The following is a 16,703-nucleotide window of genomic DNA, read 5'->3' on the forward strand; positions in this document are numbered from 1 at the left end:
CGCTCTTCCTCCCTGTGTCTGGACGATGGAACACAAAAGCTGTCTCTCTCAGACAGTGCTGCTTGGAGAACACGGGCTCTGGACCTTCACAGGCAGGAGGCCAAGTCATCGGGAAACCGAGGGTCTTGTAGTCCTGGGCAGTGGCCGTGCTGTGCTTCAGCCTCAGCTGCACGTTTCAATCACCTGGGGAGCTTGCAGACTCCTGCCCAAGGCCCAGACCACCTCAGCCAGCCTCCAGGAACAAGCGCCAGACATGGCCAGCACTTAAAGCTCCCCATGTGACTCCAGGGTACAGCTGGTGAGCCCCGAAGCTAGACAGTCCTGGGAGAGGGTACCCACCAAAAGGAAAGCAGCCAAGTCCTCAATCCCATTATAAGCTGACCGGCCTACTTTGTGGGTGTCAGGCATAAGGGCTGGGAGTGGGATGGGCGTTGTTTAGTGTTTCCAAAAACCAGACCAAAATGGAGTGGCATCAAGCTCACAAAAGCGCTTTTTATTTGGAGTAAAGAGAAGTCTGGCTGAAAGGACTGCCGTTCTAAGCAGCCGGAACTCAGCTGACAGCGGCACTGCTTGACTTAGTAGGCTTTGCTTCTCCTCGCTCAGACAAGGCCTTCGGGCTGTATTTTCCCCAGAGGGGCAAGGAGTGCACAGAGAACCAGAGCGGCTTCTAAACTACGGACTCTCTCTTCAGACGCAACATGGAGCCAGATGAGCCCTTGCTGGTGACGTTGCAAGGCTGTCCCGTGCCAAGGGACACAGGCCACACTGCACTAGCAAGGAGAAACAAGGCCAAAGGAGGCGTGGCTCACTTGGGGAGGGGCAGGCACCCACAGCTTCAAAATTCAGCCTGGAAGGGGTAATCCTTGTGGGAGGCACAGCTGTCAGGAGAAAAAAGAATATGTGTTTCTCAAGGAAGTGACTTTGACTCTAACAGATCACCAACCCAGGCATGGCATTTCGGTAGCAGCAGGATCAGAAGCCTCATAGGCAATAGGACAGTTCTGAGTCTTCAGGTCATGGGCCTGCAGCTGGGGCAGCAGTCCTCTCCAGACCCCTCTGCCAGGACCTCTCATCAGGTAGTACCTGGATGAAGGACAGAGCCACCCCATGTGCCCAGCACTGTGCCTGAGGGTATGAGGACAGCAAGACGTGATTCCTGCCTCCCAGTAATTCAGTCCAGGGGGCAGGACCAGGCAGCACCTTATCTTAAACGATAAGATGGTGAAAGAGCCAAGAGATAATCAACAGGTGTTACAAGTCTGCGTGCGACTGAACACCAAGGACATGTGAGTGGCAAGTGCTCCTGGACGTGGAGAGAGGGCACACCCCTGGTGCCAGTGGGAGGTGACGTGAGCCTGACAGAACAGTCGGAGACCTAAGGATACAAGAGACTCAGGAGGAGAGACCGGGGGCCAAGGTAAGAGGGGCAGGTGTGTATGCCACGGTTTCTGTTCTATCTGGACGGGCCAATGGCTTTCTCTGGAACATAACTGCAAGACAGACTGACTGGGCAAGGTGTGAAAGGCGCACAGTGAACGCAGCTCGAAGACTTGAACTCTTATCCAAAACAAAGTTCTGCCCTTTTTTGTGTACCCAGGGAATACGACACTGTCGTCAGTCTAGCCATAGGCACCAAAAAGAGGGTGGCACACAGAATTAGAGGTAGTTCCTTAAAAGACCTGGGAATGTCAGAGCCAGCTCTTCCTCCTACTCCGAGCCCAGTCCAGCCCGTCTAGGTGCATGTGCTTCATGCCCAGGATCCTGGGAGAATGGAGGAGAGGGGCTTGAGGTGTGGCCATCGCCCAGTGTGTGGGGGGGGTGACTTCTCACTTTCCCTCTCTCTGTCTCTTTCTCTGGTAAACACACGTGCCCTGAGGTAACAACCTCTAAAACAACAACAAGACCCATTCCTCTGGAACAGCAGCGGCAGCACACAGCAGAACCTGCCAGCTGTTCCTAGAACAGCACTGGAGGGTGGGAGGAGTCCAGATGAAAAGGGACCTGTTGGAAAACCACGAGGGTGTCAGCTCCTCCCCTCTAGAGCTTTGATCCCTGATGTCAGCAGTGGGTGGGGGGAGAGAATGCTGAACTGACAGGCGTGACAGACTCTGGAAGGAAAATGATAGAACTTGGTCATCAATTCACTTCTCTCACCCTTGCCCAAAATGACTTTGATGTCTAGAGGTTAAGTACCATCAATATGAACAAGGATTCCAGAAAAGGCCCTGGCCGGGCCTTCCTAGGACAGCTCTGTTCATGGCTGGGCTTTGAACCTGAGGCATGCCTGAGGCTCCGGTGTTATCATCCAAGAGGCAAACATGAGAGATCCGCCTGGGGTTGGGGCTGAAGCCACCGGTGGTCAAGCTCTGAGGTTGGGTATACGGAGGCTGGAGAGAAAGCTTGTCTCCGACCTCGTCTGAGGAAATGTTCCAATTCTGCTTAGGAGAAAAAGTAGTAAAGGGCAGAGAGAGGCTGGAGAGGGTGAGGCTAGTGAGAGGTAGCCCTTAGTCTCCACTGCAAAGTGGGAAGTTGCTTCTTGGAAGTAGAAAGTGAGTTTTAAACTTTATTTATTGTACTAGCAGGAAAAGAAAAAAAAAAAAACACCCTACAAAACACCTTACTGGTCACTCACTCCATCAGGTTCCAAACTACAATTCAGAGGGAATACAGAGAGCTGGGAGGATGTCACTGGGGGTTGCTATGGTTTGGATATGGTTTGTCCCCCAAAGATGCATGTGCCGAGAGCTTGGGCCCACTGTACTGGCGTTGAGAGGCGGTGAACCTTTAGGATATGGGTCCCATTGGGTGGTGTTTGCATCATGGGGCATGGTCCTCATGAATAGACTAATGGCAGGAAGAGGTGAGCTCTCACTCTCATGAGAATGGCTCAAAGTTCCCACAAGGACAATTGCTACAAAGGTAAGTTGGCTGCCCACAGGAGGAGCTCTCTCTGCATGTGACCTTTCCACTTCTCTCCACCATATTGTGATCCAGGGAAGGCTGGCCAGATGCTAGCCCCTTACCTTGGGACTTTCCAGTCGCCAGAATCATGAGCTAAGTGAACCTTTATTCTTATGAAATCAACCAGGCTCAGGTTGGTTGGCCCAAGCCCAGGGGCTGCTTTCTGGCCACTCATTGCATGAGGTGTCTGTTAGCAACACAAGAATGAAGGTCCACTAAGTGTCTGAGTGAGTCACGTGCCCTAAGTGTCAGAGCTCCAGCTCAAAGGTGTCCCTACTAAACTCTATCAGTCATTTGGACAAGGCGTCACATGTAAATTCTCTCAGGACTGTGCAGCAGCCACCTGGGATCATCTGGTTTCAGATGAGCCACTAAGATTTGAAAATTAAATGCCAAAATTAGTGGTGATTACAAGTTAGGCTGACAATGGCCCTGGGCAGGTGGAGAACATATCTATCAAGAGCCCGTCTCCGGCATCCCCCCCATGGCTCTGTGCAGTCCCGTGCATACAGGTAGAATGTTCCAGCAGTGCACAGATGAGAAAGCAAAGCCTTGTCAGAAGGAAGAACAGTGGCAAGAGGACCTGGTGGTAAGGCCTGCGGGGATTGGTCCTTTGTTTTACAGCAGCTGATGATGTGAGCACCCTGGGACTCACTCACCTCACCAAGGCACAGACCCTCCAGTTCCTGTTGAAGCTAAGCAAGGTGGTCATATCCTCACTGCTCAATTCAAAGTCAAAGACCTTAAGGAGGAAAAAAAAAATCCAGTAAGCTCTGCAAGTAAAGAGCAAAGACTATTATGCGAGACCCGGATGAGATGCTTCTGTTGCTTTGAGCAGGGTGGGGGTGGCAGGGCGGGCAGTCAGACGGAGGTTGGAGCCGGTTTCTTACATTTGTCTTCAGAGAATGCTCATTTAGGCTTGGTTCTAGTGGAACAACAAAAACATCCTTCCCTTCCAGGACCTCTAAGCAAAGTGCTACCTTTTACTCTATCTACCAGGTCATTGGGAAAGTCAGGACGTCTTTTTCTACTTTATTTTAACATAAAAAGGCATCATGACTTTTCCAGCGACCTAATATTTCATTTCAAAACCACCAAGCTCTTCTGTCATGAGAAGCCTCAGTGGGGAACAGCGATGGGCAAGTCGTGTCACTGCCTCCGTTTACCACAAAGCCAAGGGCAGAGGTGTTTCAACAGCTAGGACACCAGCAGTCAGTGACCTTGTGCGGTCTGAGACACCATACCAGTCACTCAGGGGGTCCAGAGGCTTTAGGAATGAATTCTAGGGACCGCCCTGGGGCGGCTTTTCTCCCAATGTGGAGATAGGCCGGCAGAGAGTTGTTGTCCCTGACTGGGAGAACAGGCAGCAGGGAGGGGATGCAGGCAGCTGAGCTGACCCCGACGACGGCACTCCAAGCACCCTCATAGAACACCAGGCTGGTGCCCTGGCACAAGGCCAGGCTCCGCCCATTAACACTGGGATTCTCTGAAGAACTGGCCGGGGAGCTAAGTGGCCTGGAGGGTTCTCTGGGGTTGGCAGACCGACTGATCATCAGCACAGCAACGTCCCTTGAGTGCTCAGAAAGATACTGATGTCACTGTGGGAAGCACTTCGTGCTTCACCTTGATCTTCACAACAAGCCTTCTCCAGTGCAAACAGAGGAGGCCTTGTCCAAGAATGATCCTTTCTCAGCATTGCTATCAGTCAAGATATGTGCCTGCACAACTCGGGGCCACCGAGGCAACGGCCTACTGCAGCACAAGGGTTCCACCCTGAGAAGTCACTGCCTCGGGCCCACAGTTTGTTGCCACAGTTTACTGAGTTGGGCTCCATGGCCTGAGAGGACAGGAGGGCAGGCAAGAGGAGGAGGGAACAGGATGAGGAAGAGTTTCTTCATCTCCAACTCCACTGAGGACGGCCAGTGCGGTTTTTACCTGAAAGTTCTCAGCAATGCGTTTCGGAGTCACAGATTTGGGGATCACCACCAAATTCCTCTGAATGGGGAACCGGATCAGAACCTGTGAACCCAGAGAGGCACCGAGTGTGTGGGCACATCAGACCCTCTGCGCCATCATCTCATTTAATCTTATACATACACATAACCTGAATGGGGACATGCTAGGATGTCACTGGGGAAGGCAGAGGCTCAGAGATGTCTGGGTCACACCCAGAATAGCGAGAAGTCATGCTCAACTCTACAAAGCCACTGTGCACGTGCTTCAGCATCTCCAGGGAGGTGAGATTACGAGAATAGGACAGTGAGACTACTCCCTGCCTGGGAACTCACTCCCATTCGGGAGAAAAAAAATGCTGCCCATGCTTGGGATGCTCGAGAGGAGAGCGGTGGGACAGTTCTTCTCTTTGTACAGAGAGGTGCCACCACAGAAACTAATCCCTGGCAGCCCACAAAGGCAGCGAGGACAGGGATTGTCACACAGAGACCACGTGGCAGGGTCTTCTCAAGTTCTAATCTGTGTGTCTTCTTTTTTTTTTTAATAAAATACAGAGAGATTTTTACAATATGGTACGTTCACTCGCCAGAGAAAGAGACAGAAAGACAGAAAATGAGAAATCACTCTCCTGGGGGGAAGGCCACAGCGCAATCTCTTTTCCTCCATTCTCCTCTCAGGATCTTGGGCACACACGCTCATGTACCTGATGTGAGTTTTAAGCTGCTGAGTCTGGGACTCAAACTGCAGTCGACTATGTGGGAGTCCAGTGATATAACCATTATACCATCTCTGGTCCCAACCTGTGCCTTTTCTAGTACACACTCCAGGATCCCACTGAGCCCTCCCCCTCCTGGCTAACAGGGATCACCTAGTTTGTAAGGGCTGTGGGGACAGCCGCCAGCACCGGGAACTGCTGTACCTGGGCTGTAGTTTTATTGTGCTTGGCTGCAATCTCCTTGATCCTGGGATCCTCCAGGATGGATGGGTCCTCAGGTTTGGCCCTGGTAAGAAAGATGGTGCAGGTTAGCAGCCATCGCCACTGCCACTCGAGGTTGCCAGGGACTCTGTCCTGATCTTCCACCGACCTCGGGGCAGCTGGCCAGCCGTGTTCTGACTTGAAGCTGGATTATGAACATCTGACTCTTTGGAAGGAGTAGGCTCTTGCTGCCAGAAACTACCTGCCCCAGGAAACCCAACACGAGGCTCTGGGGGGAAGGCTGCAATCAACCCCAGAACCCCTTTCCTAGTCGTTTCTCATCAGCACCAAGCAACAGGAGAACGCGACCCCACGGGTGCCCACCAGGGTCTGTCGGGAGAGCCGAGGGGGCTGTAGGCAGTCACCACGATGCCTTTGGACTGGCAGTACTGCACCAGCTTCTCCTGAGTGAGGTACGGGTGGCACTCGATCTGCAAAAGCAAACAGGAAGGCTGATGGCGGCACTGTGGCCACAGGCCGAATGAAACACAGGCCAAGTTCCCATTGCTAAGTCTTCCCCCATCACAGAACATTATGGGTAACCGATGTCCTATTTCCCAGATCCACTGTAACCAATTTCTACTTTCGCAGCCAGTGTCCTTGGCACTAAGAACAATCTTGTTACTGATGTTCTACGGTCATGGGCCCTAGAGGCTTTTTCTGGCTCTCGCCATCTATCAGCTGTCACAGGTCTGAGAGCTCAAACCCTTTCCCTCCTCAAAAGTCCACTCCCCAATGTGCCCCGTCACACCGAATCACAGCTCAGGACTCTGCCAAGGTCAGAGGCTGCTTCCTGGCTGTGCCCTGACTGACGTGGACACGAAATCACGGCCAGGACCAGAGGCAAACAGGATTCCATGGGCATGTGCTTCCCCAGGGGATGTTTACCTGGTTAACGGCTGGCTTATACTTTAAGCCAGGTTTGTTTAAGATCTTCTCGACCTGGAGATGGTTGAAGTTGGAGATGCCAATAGCTTTCACCAGCCCTTCATCCACCAGTGACTCCATGGCCTACAGGAAAAAGAACACCTGCTTAGTCCTGAAAAGAACCCCCAAGAGGACAAGAATGAGAAACTTGTCAGTTTAACAGGTCCTGCCCTCACTATCCAGTGTGAGCGAATTCAATTTTTCAGAAGCCAAGAGAATAGACAAAAATCAGGACGGCTTTAAGACAAGAGCAAAAACAGTGACAGAATTACAAAATGCAACAAAAGAAATGGCAGGACAGATCACTCGCAAGGAGATGAAGAAGCCAGCAAAGAAGGAAAAGTCCAGCTGGGGATGTCTTACCGCCCAGGTGTCCAGAAAATTGGTGTCGCTGGGAATCACGTTGCCGGCTCCATCCAGCGGGAAAAAGTCCTTCCCAGTCTGTCATTACAACCCAAAGCAAAAGATACAATTAATAAGAGCCCTTGATAGACCTTCTGGGAGAAGCTGCATCTAGAACTTATTCGGAACTACCACAGCTGGCTAAGTATGCAGGAGACAATCAGAGGCAAATCAGTGCACCAGAGAGAGAACAGGCAGACCCCGGCAGATGGCCCAGGCTGCATCTATCGTGTGGCGGGGCTGCAGGACTGTCAAGTGGAGACATGAACAATACTAGGTCATCACAATTCGCGCTGCCCTGTGGGGCCTGGAGAGAGTGGCTAGGCCCCGGCATCCCTGGGGCCCACAGCCTGCTGCATTATTGGCCTGTAAACCCTGTCTTGCACAGCCTTGCCAACTTATCATGAAACACGAAGTATGGGAGGCTCCCTTCAGGCCCCGACAGGCCACTGAGCTGTAGGATAAACCCGCCCACTTGCAACCTGGCTGACGAAGTGGCCAACTGAGCCAGTAGCTAGAAAGGAGGCAAAGGACAGAATTGCTCTAGAGGACTTTTTTGCAAATAACTGGGCTGCCAATGGGTATTTATCAGGTTTTCACGAGCTGAGGTGTAAGTGTGAAATGTAGATACAGGACATAGTCCCCACACACACACGAGGGGACTTCAAAAAATTCACAGAAAAGTGAAATTAAAAGTATGAGTTTATTTTGGTGCAAAGAAATTCTGAAACCCATGCACAATAGTTTCACAGTACACACTTTCCGTAAACTTTCTGAAGAGCTCTCTTGTTTGTGGGATTGTGTATAAGTGCCTGTGTGTGCACGTGTCTGAAAGCAGAGGGGGAAGGGGAGGGCTGATGGTATCTTATGGCCATGGACAGCAGCCGTGTTTGCTGTCACAAAATTTTAAATTGTACAATCACCAAATGACAAGAGCAGTGCTCCTCAAACAGTGAAGTGTGCACACAAGTCACCTGGGGGTCGGATTCAAGCCTGCGTGGCGCCTGTGAGTTCTAGTAAGCTCCCGGGTGATGCCACTGCCGGTCCATGGCCATCCCTACAGCAGTACGCACAGCGAGTGCCCCCGAGTCATAGGGCTCCGGCCCGGCCTCATGCCTCATACCTTGAATCCTGTAGGCCAGTGAATAAGGTAGAGGTCCAGGTAGTCCAGCTTCAGGTCACTGAGCGTCTTCTGGCAGGCTTGTTTCACCAGGCTCTTCTCATGGTACGTGCACCACAGCTGAAGGCAGCGAGAGCGCATCTTATCACCACCACGTGTAAGATGGCACCAAGCACAGCCCTTTCCCCACAGCCCACCCATTTCACTGGGATGCTGTGGATGTGAGGTGTGCGGGAGCCTCCATCTCACACGTGGATCCCAACTTCCCAAAGGAAGGTCAGATGACCAGGCCAAGGGCACTTCTCACAAGGACCACACAGAAAGCATTCAACAGAATGGGGAGGTCAGTCTGTCACCCTAGCCCTGGAATATGAGAGTTCTCAGGGCTACTTTCCCACCAGGCTGTCTCCCCAGGACCGGCCTTCACCCTTCCTCCTTCACTCCCCATGTCCTTTCTGCACCAATAGCCTCTAGGTAAGACAGAGGCCAGCAGTGGAGAGCTGGTCTGCAGATAGGAGCCAAGTTCATCCTTGAAGGCAGCTCCCTGACAAGGGACAGCCCCTCATCAGCATGGGGCTGTAGCCACTGGGTCCAGATGGAATAACCAACAGAGAGCTGCAGACAGGCTAGCTCAGGAGCCCTCTGTGGCCTAAGGGAACAGAGTTCCCTGGAGGAATCACCTGCCGAGTAGAACTGCAGTCTACCAGATAAATGTGCCCAGGCGCCCCGAGCCGCTGCCCCACAGCAGGTACCTTGCTGACAATGAAGAGATCCTCTCGCTTCACCACTTGCTTCTTGATCTTCTCTTGGATGGCCAAGCCCACCTCATTCTCGTTCTGGTACACATGGGCGCAGTCAATGTGGCGGTATCCGATGTCGATTGCCACCTTCACAGCCTCAGCCACCTGGCCTGGAGGGGACTAAAAAGGAAAGGAATGTAAGCCACGCAACTGGCAACAGCAGAACACAGAGCTCGCACAGAGCCAAGGGGGAGGACCATGTGCACCCCGAGTTCCGCCAAAGCTCTTGTTCCTCTGAGTTCAGCAAGGCTGGCCAGGGTCGTTTCGGGAGCGGTGTTCAAACTATCGGCCCTCAGACACAGGGACTGGGGTGAAATGCCACGTCACTTCACTTTAGGAGATTCTGACCACTACTAAATAGCAGCACAGATCACTTTTAAATGACGTGGGGAAGCTATCTCATTTCCTTGCTTCTTTACAGTCAGATTTACAAACCGCTGTGTGACAAGGTCGCCCACTATGCAAATCCTGAGATAATAAGGGAAACCATGTCCTTCCAAGAGCTCAAACTACCTCTAAAGCAGCTGTGCTATTAGGTCGTCGGGAAAGTCATAGTGCATTTTTGCATAGAAAAATATGTCATGACTTTCCCGACAACTCGGTATTTACCCCAAAGCCCACCTGGTTCCTGGGTCCAGCTGGGACCGCCTGCTCTTTACCTCCTCCTTTCACGTATGGATTCTGATACTAGCAATCGCTTGTTTTCTAAGCAGTGCTGGAGGGTGTTCCTGACTCCAAGGCCTGTGTGTCAGCTCTTACCCTAGGGGAATCTTTGGGAGGCAGAGACGGGGGAGATGCTCCTCAGAGATACCAGCAGACAGGAGAGAGGAAATGGGAATCAAGGCAGATCACGCAGGGCTGTGGTTGGCTCTGCAGAGACGGAATGGGCGCCTGCACCCAAAGCCAGCTGCACAGCCGGGTAGCTGCAGCAGCACCCAGACTGCATGGACGTGGAGCCCTCCTCGCTGCCTCTGCTCAGCTCAGAGAGCGGAACAACAAACATGTGTGCACCAAACTGTTGAATGGACAGAACGCATTCCTTTGGAGAGCTGTGGTAGAAACAAATAAAAAGGAAAACTCCCCAGGGCCATGGGCAGCTGCAGACTTCTGCCCTGCCAGCAGCTGTTGGGAAGGGGGTGGGGGTGGAACACATGGTCCCGGAGAAGAACAAGTTCGTTTCCAGAGCCTGACAGCAGCTGAGCTAGCTTCCACCACCAGGGAATGGGGGGCGGTGGTGATGCTAGTCTCTGGTGAATTAGGAGGAGGCCTCCTCATGGCATCAGGCGACCTTGTGGACCTACGAAGCCTCACGGACTGCACCCCCTCCCCACTCTTCATGGTTGAGGGAAGGGAGCCGCGCACAGCTCAGCACACCCAGAGACGATGACTAGCCAAGCCCAGGCGCTCTGCGGCTCCCCCAGCACAGCATCACTGACACAGGCAGCGAGAGCAGGGCAGACCCCTGCCCAAGAGAGCACTGTGGGGCTGGGCGGGGGGTGTCTGCCCCACACAAACTGACTTCTCTCAGGAGCTGGTTACCCCACACCTGGCAGCACCAGCCAGGACAGAGGAAGGCACTTTCCCAGGCTGGGCCTGGCCACATACCCTCTGCCACTGCAACTGGTGCAGGGCAGGAACAGGACTCAGGCAGGCATGGGACACCCCCCCACCCCCACCCCAGACTTGAACTAGAACTATAAAACAAGCTTTTATTTTGCCGGGGTCGCTGTGTAAAGAGAACTTGAGTCTGGTGTTGCTGGAGGAAAGTGGGACTGAGAGAGACCAAATCCTGGTGACATCATTTGAGACCCTGAATCCAGGACACGCAGCCAGTGACTGCCATTTGGAAGGTGGGTGAATCCCCAACATGCACTCTTTCTTTTTTTCTATTTAAGATTAAGTTGTTTCTTCAGTGCCTTAGAAGAAAACAGCTCAGGTAAGGATAGTCAAAGTGGCCAAACGACTGATGCAAAACTAAAAAGGCTCACACGATGTTTTCTAAAAAGTCACGGACAGAGCTGACCGCAGAGGTCACCGAGAAGCTGCTGCCTTCCGACTCTTCGCAACTGCGACTAATGAGCTAAGGACTCTGCATGGCCCAACTCCAACCAGGCTTCCGAGTTATCTGCGAGGCCCATCGTTCACTTCCTTGTACAGGCCAATTTTAGCAAAGAACCCTGCTTAGTCAGTCTAGCAAGAACCTCGCTCCCTCCATAACTGATCAGGCTCCTCACCCTCCACACCCCCAGGGAATGCCTGATCAGCACGGCCTGTCTTGCATCCTGTGAAGTCAGTTTAGCCTGTATGTGCCCACCCCACCTCCAGGCCCCTGATGTTCCCTCTCGGTGATTTTCTATCCACCGTGTTTGCAGTTGAGCCCCGCCTCTCCAGCACTCCGGGGGCCCCACTGCAGTAGTCCCTAAGCCTATCTTGGTGGTCCTAGATAAAGTCTTCCTTATCATGCTTTAACAAGCAGCACTGGATAATTTCTCCTTAGTACGACAGTACTGGGAAGCTGACCAAACTGCTTTCAACGAGAAAAGAAGAAAGTTACCGTCTGGGATGAAAATGTACCAGAATCATAACCACGCTCAATAATAGTTATCTCAGTGCAGTACCGTTCCCTGAAAGAGACTAATTTGTCTCATCTATAATGAAGCAGTCAATATAAGTTATGGTAAGAAACCACTCAATGAACTTGGGAATGCTAACATGTGGTTAGGACTTCTTCCTAGTCCATGAAAACACACAGAAAATGCAAACAGAAGGGAGGGGTCCACATTTAAAAGATCAATCAGGAAAGCATGTTTCCATCAGTGGAAACGGAATACTGTACAGGAAAGACGCTACAAATAACTGAACTGTGCAAATCCTACAGGTTAACTCACGTTTTGGACTTGACCCTACCCTCAATCTGCCCTGTGATATGGACAATTCCATGCAGGCCTATATCCCTTGGACCACATGGTTCTATAAAACTGTATGTGGGACAGTTAATTTACCACACTCTTGGCTGACCGCACCAAGTGATGGCAGTGAGAAAGCTTTGCCCCTCATGGTAAATATAAACCATTTCAATCACATGCAAGTTAAACAGGCATTTGTGACCGTATTTCTCAAAATGTATTCCAAATTCCAAGTAATTTACTTAGAATCTTCTGAAAGAGGTGTTGGTTGACATTTTGGTAAGGGGCTTTGTGGGCCGAAGAGTCTGTCTCAGCTGCTCAACTCTGTTCCCATAGTCCAAGAGCACCAAGAGCTAAAACATACAGGAATGAGCACTCAGAGCTGAGGGGGGCCTACAGCTGGCTAATCTGAAGGGTTAAACAATGTATTTTTCGGGACCAGCAGTTGGTGTAATGGCTATGTTGCTGGACTCCCATGCAGTTGGCCACGGTTTGAGTCACAGACCCGGTGGTTTAAACTCACAACGGGTGCATGTGTGTGCGTTCCCAAGATCCCGAGAAGAGAATGGAGGGGAAGGGACTGTGGCGTGGCCACCGCCCCCCCCCCCGGGGGGGGTGATTTCTTGCTTTCTCTCTGTCTCTGTCTGGCAAGTGCATACGCCCTATAGCAAAAACCTCTCCAAAAAAAAAAAAAAAAAGAAAAAAATGTATTTTTCAGTCATAGTTTTTGTATGACATGGTACTCTTCAAGGCTTTAGAGGTTGAGGCTTGTTTCTTCATTTCAAGAGTAAGTTCACATAAAAAATAATGGCTTTGCTGGGCCAGCAGGTGGCACAGTGCTTAAGGTACCAGACTCCCACATGGCTGACAACATTTCAAGTCCTGGACCTGGGGCTTGAAACTCACGAGGGGTGTGTGTTCATGTATGCCCCAAATTCCAGGAGAATGGTAGAGAAAGGAATGTGGTGTGGCCATCCCCCCAGCGGGTGATTTTTCACTTTTTCTCTCTGTCTCTCCGGCGAGCACATGAGCTCTAGAGCATAAATCTTTCTCTAAAAAATAACAATAATAATAATAGTGGCTTCCTATTCCTTATTCCAGGATGCATCATTATTCCACTGATCTCATCTTTCTTACCCAAGATGGGTTTTTTCCTTAAGTGATGTATTCTTTGTTTCCCCCACCTTAGCTTTTGTTTCAAAACGAACACCTCCTAACCAGAGAAGAAAAATAAAAGCTCATTCTTCCAGAGATCCCCATGGTTAAGAGAACAAAAGATTCAATCTCAGCTTTACATATTGATAAACAAGGCATAAAATTCATGACACTCACAATATTCTGATAGAATAAGCATTAGGGAAAGCCCAGAGAATGAGTGTTATCTTTCATTTACTACCCTGGTCAAGAGAAAGTGTACTTGTCATTGTTTGATGCAGATAAACCAACTTCACTGGCTTGTATCCACTTGACAGCTTAATGTAAATTGCAATTTCCAATGATAAAGACTGGCTGCTGAAGAATGATCTTTTTTGCTGCCTTATCACACTGAAAACATAGTCAATCTGCCTAATATTTTACCTCAAAGCCTATTATCAGGCTTGGCATAACCACCAGACTAATCAAACCAAGACTAAGCAGCTCTACTTTAACCCATCTGTCCTGAATCCTAAGATCCGGACAGTTCTAATGAGTAAGAATGCAGTTGGTTGAGATGGGCATGGCTCAGGACTTGCCCTCCACGGGCAGGACCTATGTAAGTATCTTTGATCTTGAAGGAGAGGTGGAAGCCTACAAGAAGACCAGGCAGGTGGTTGTAAGCCAAGCTCCTGTGTTAGTGCCAGAGCCCACAGCACCTTGCATCGCCTCCCCATTCCCAGGTGTGGGCCATCGTAACCTCGCCCACTGGGGGAATGCAGCAGGAAGTCTTTCTTGGCATAGTCTCTTCTACCTCGTGTATTCACAAGGAGGGTGCTATTATTCCCAAAGAGGCAAAAATAAGTTCTTGAAGGGAAAAAAGCTTATACAATAGTTTGTGACCCTCTGTGGGGCTACAGGACAAATCAGAAGTATAGTATCAATTTCAGGGGGGGGGATATAGGGCTGGGGGGCTAGGTAACCATGGGAAAACTATTTCAAAAGGCTCCTGAGCGGTGAGGGGTAGAGGCAATAACAGGAAAAAAAGGCTGAGACAGTCGTATCTGCATTCCTAGGAGAACTCCTAGCATATGTGTGAGTTACAGTGATCACTCACATCGATCGTTACTCAGCTAGCTCAAAAATATGATCAGTAACAAAACACCAGCCAGTCTGAGAGGTTATCTCTGTATTAAAGGCTTCCTGTGATCCAACAGTATGGGCTTATTTACTGACCAATGGCGAAGGCAAGTCTACCAGGAAAAAGCCTTGCCTAAGCACATGGGGTCTGGCGCAGGTTGTCTGCCATCTGCCTGAAACCCTCACCTCTGAAGAGAGAAGGGAGTCTGAGGACCTTCACTGAACAGCAGACTGAAGACTACTGAGCCCTACTCAAAGCCTGAAGGGCAAAATGCAGCCGCTCGGATATGGAAAGATCCATGAGAACAAGAGCTGCACCCACTTGCAGAGCCTCCTCCAGGGGCACAACCAATGGCTGCATTTTTTGTCGAACTCCTGTAAAGGAGTATATACACATGTACAAGGGAAAGGTATTAAGTCATTAGAAAAAGGAATCCACTCCAAGCCCATCCTTACACCACTGACTTCACCATCCTCTCCTATACCCCAGCTGCACGCCCCAAACGATCCATACCAACCTCACCTCCTCACCCAAGAAATCCACATGGGCAGTTTCACTATAAAGCTATCCCTGAAGTTAGTTGACTTCTTCACACTTCGACACATTGCTTTTGGTTCGCTCCTGTTGGCCAGGCACTCTGAGAAGTGCTACTGAGTCCTGAGTCTTTGGTAAAGACATGATACATTTTGCATAGAAAAAGAGAAAAATGTGTCATGGTTTTTCTAACGACCAATAGGAATAGCAGTGAACGAGGCAGGTTTGCTAGTTCTGAACTAGATTATCCCAGTCCCGACGATGAACTTGTTTGCAAGAATGATGTTAGATCACTAGAACTGTTAGATCTAATCTGTTAAAACCCAACAGACTTTCTAATGTTATTTTAAACAAATCTGCAGCTTTTCAAAGTGTTCAATGCTCAAGTGAGTGATCTGAAAACCATTTATAAAAACTTCTACTCCCTATCTGACCTTGGGTAGTAATTTTCAAATAAGGGGCATGGGGGCATGTGATCACTTTCCTCTCCATCACGAGGATCTCAAATGACACATTTTTTTTTAAGAATTATTTTATTTAAATTTTTTTTGTTCATTGATTTATTTTTATTTGACCAGAGGGAGACATGGGAAGTGAGAAAGCAAGCCACCAGGTGTGGGACTCAACGATGGTTGACCATGTGCAGTGTCCAGTGCCTTAACCACCATGCCACCTGCTGACCCCCCTCATAGGACATATCTTTAACAAAAAACAGGTTAAGAAGAGCAAGCAGAACTCATTTATTCCATCAGTGTTCTGTGATGCAAGAGACTTCAGAACAAAGACCTAAAGACACAGGGGAAACTGATTTTATGTTTAGGTTCAGCCAACTAGGAGCAGCATAAAGAAATTTGACAGAACGAAAAAGGTCTGAGCTAATACTAATAGACAGCCAGAAAACTTAGCAAAGCTGTCTGTTCAGATTCTTCCAGCTGCGTGGCATTCCTTCCTCCCAGAAAAAGGGCAGGACCTATCTGAAACGGGAGTCTTATGATCTATACTGCTAAACAAGGTAGCCATAGTATTTCTTTATCGACAGTTCCTACACAGAAAAGTAGAGGAAAGTGGGAGTTTTAAAAAAGCTTTATGGCGCTGGAGAGCACATAGGACCTATGGAGGAAAAAAAACCAAAACAAAAACCAAAACCACACCCTGGGTGTCCTCTCACCTGTCCTAGTAACACCTTTCTGTGTTCCTTCAATTTTCATATAGTCTAGCTGTCACTTTTATTTTGTATTTTTCCATTTACTGCCATATCTGTCATATCCCATTAGGATACTTCGTGTCCGACTGTCATTTTTACCAGGCTATGCTTTTCTTAGGTTTGAGCTCAAGCATTAACCCTGGCGGCCGCTCAGTTATCAGTGGGCGGGTCCTCCGCGGCCTCCGGAAGGCGGCGCCCCCTAATTGAATTACCTGCCGCCAGCGGGCTCACCTAGAGATGCTGACTCCCCGGAGAGTCATAACGGAAACAATTACGGACGACTCCCTACAAGTACGGCAAAGGTGCCTCAGGTGCCTCGGGAAGGTGGGGCTCGGCTCCCACATCTCCCTTCGCGCTCGGTCCGCCTCCTCGGCTTCCGAAGTCCCCCTATGGCGGAACCGGCGCTGGTCCGGGAAGCCCCCTTCCCGCCTTAGCGGTTACCCACCCCCGCGCCCGCGGGGATTCCGAGCGTGGTCCGGGGAGTCGCACACCAAGTGTCGCCGGGGACGACCTCTCGAGTGCTGCCCCGGAGCCCCAAACACGGAGCCCGGGCCGGATGCGCAGGGCCAGACCCGGCATGGCCTGCCTCGCTGGCCCGCCACGGCGCCGCCTCCCCGCAGGCCCCGGGCGCGGCCGCCGCGGGCC

At 50.6% G+C, this 16,703-nt stretch overlaps 1 protein-coding gene across 1 annotated transcript in view; it reads right to left on the minus strand.

Moving 5' to 3' along the window:
- Positions 1–462: 462 nt before the first annotated feature.
- The window catches only part of LOC102494851 (aldose reductase), a 16,509-nt gene continuing 268 nt past the window's right edge, over positions 463–16,703 (minus strand). Inside the window, exons 2-10 of the mRNA XM_006144994.3 lie at positions 9,092–9,259; positions 8,343–8,459; positions 7,181–7,258; positions 6,779–6,901; positions 6,215–6,321; positions 5,834–5,915; positions 4,897–4,980; positions 3,621–3,703; positions 463–878 (exon numbers count right to left, since the gene is read on the minus strand). Of these exons, the coding sequence (XP_006145056.2) occupies positions 836–878; positions 3,621–3,703; positions 4,897–4,980; positions 5,834–5,915; positions 6,215–6,321; positions 6,779–6,901; positions 7,181–7,258; positions 8,343–8,459; positions 9,092–9,259 (885 nt within the window). The 3' untranslated portion in view covers positions 463–835. The remainder of the gene's footprint in view (positions 879–3,620; positions 3,704–4,896; positions 4,981–5,833; positions 5,916–6,214; positions 6,322–6,778; positions 6,902–7,180; positions 7,259–8,342; positions 8,460–9,091; positions 9,260–16,703) is intronic.

This window comes from Tupaia chinensis, unplaced genomic scaffold (genome assembly GCF_000334495.1).
Source record: "Tupaia chinensis unplaced genomic scaffold, TupChi_1.0 Scaffold000140_1, whole genome shotgun sequence".
Taxonomy (NCBI): Eukaryota; Metazoa; Chordata; class Mammalia; order Scandentia; family Tupaiidae; genus Tupaia; species Tupaia belangeri.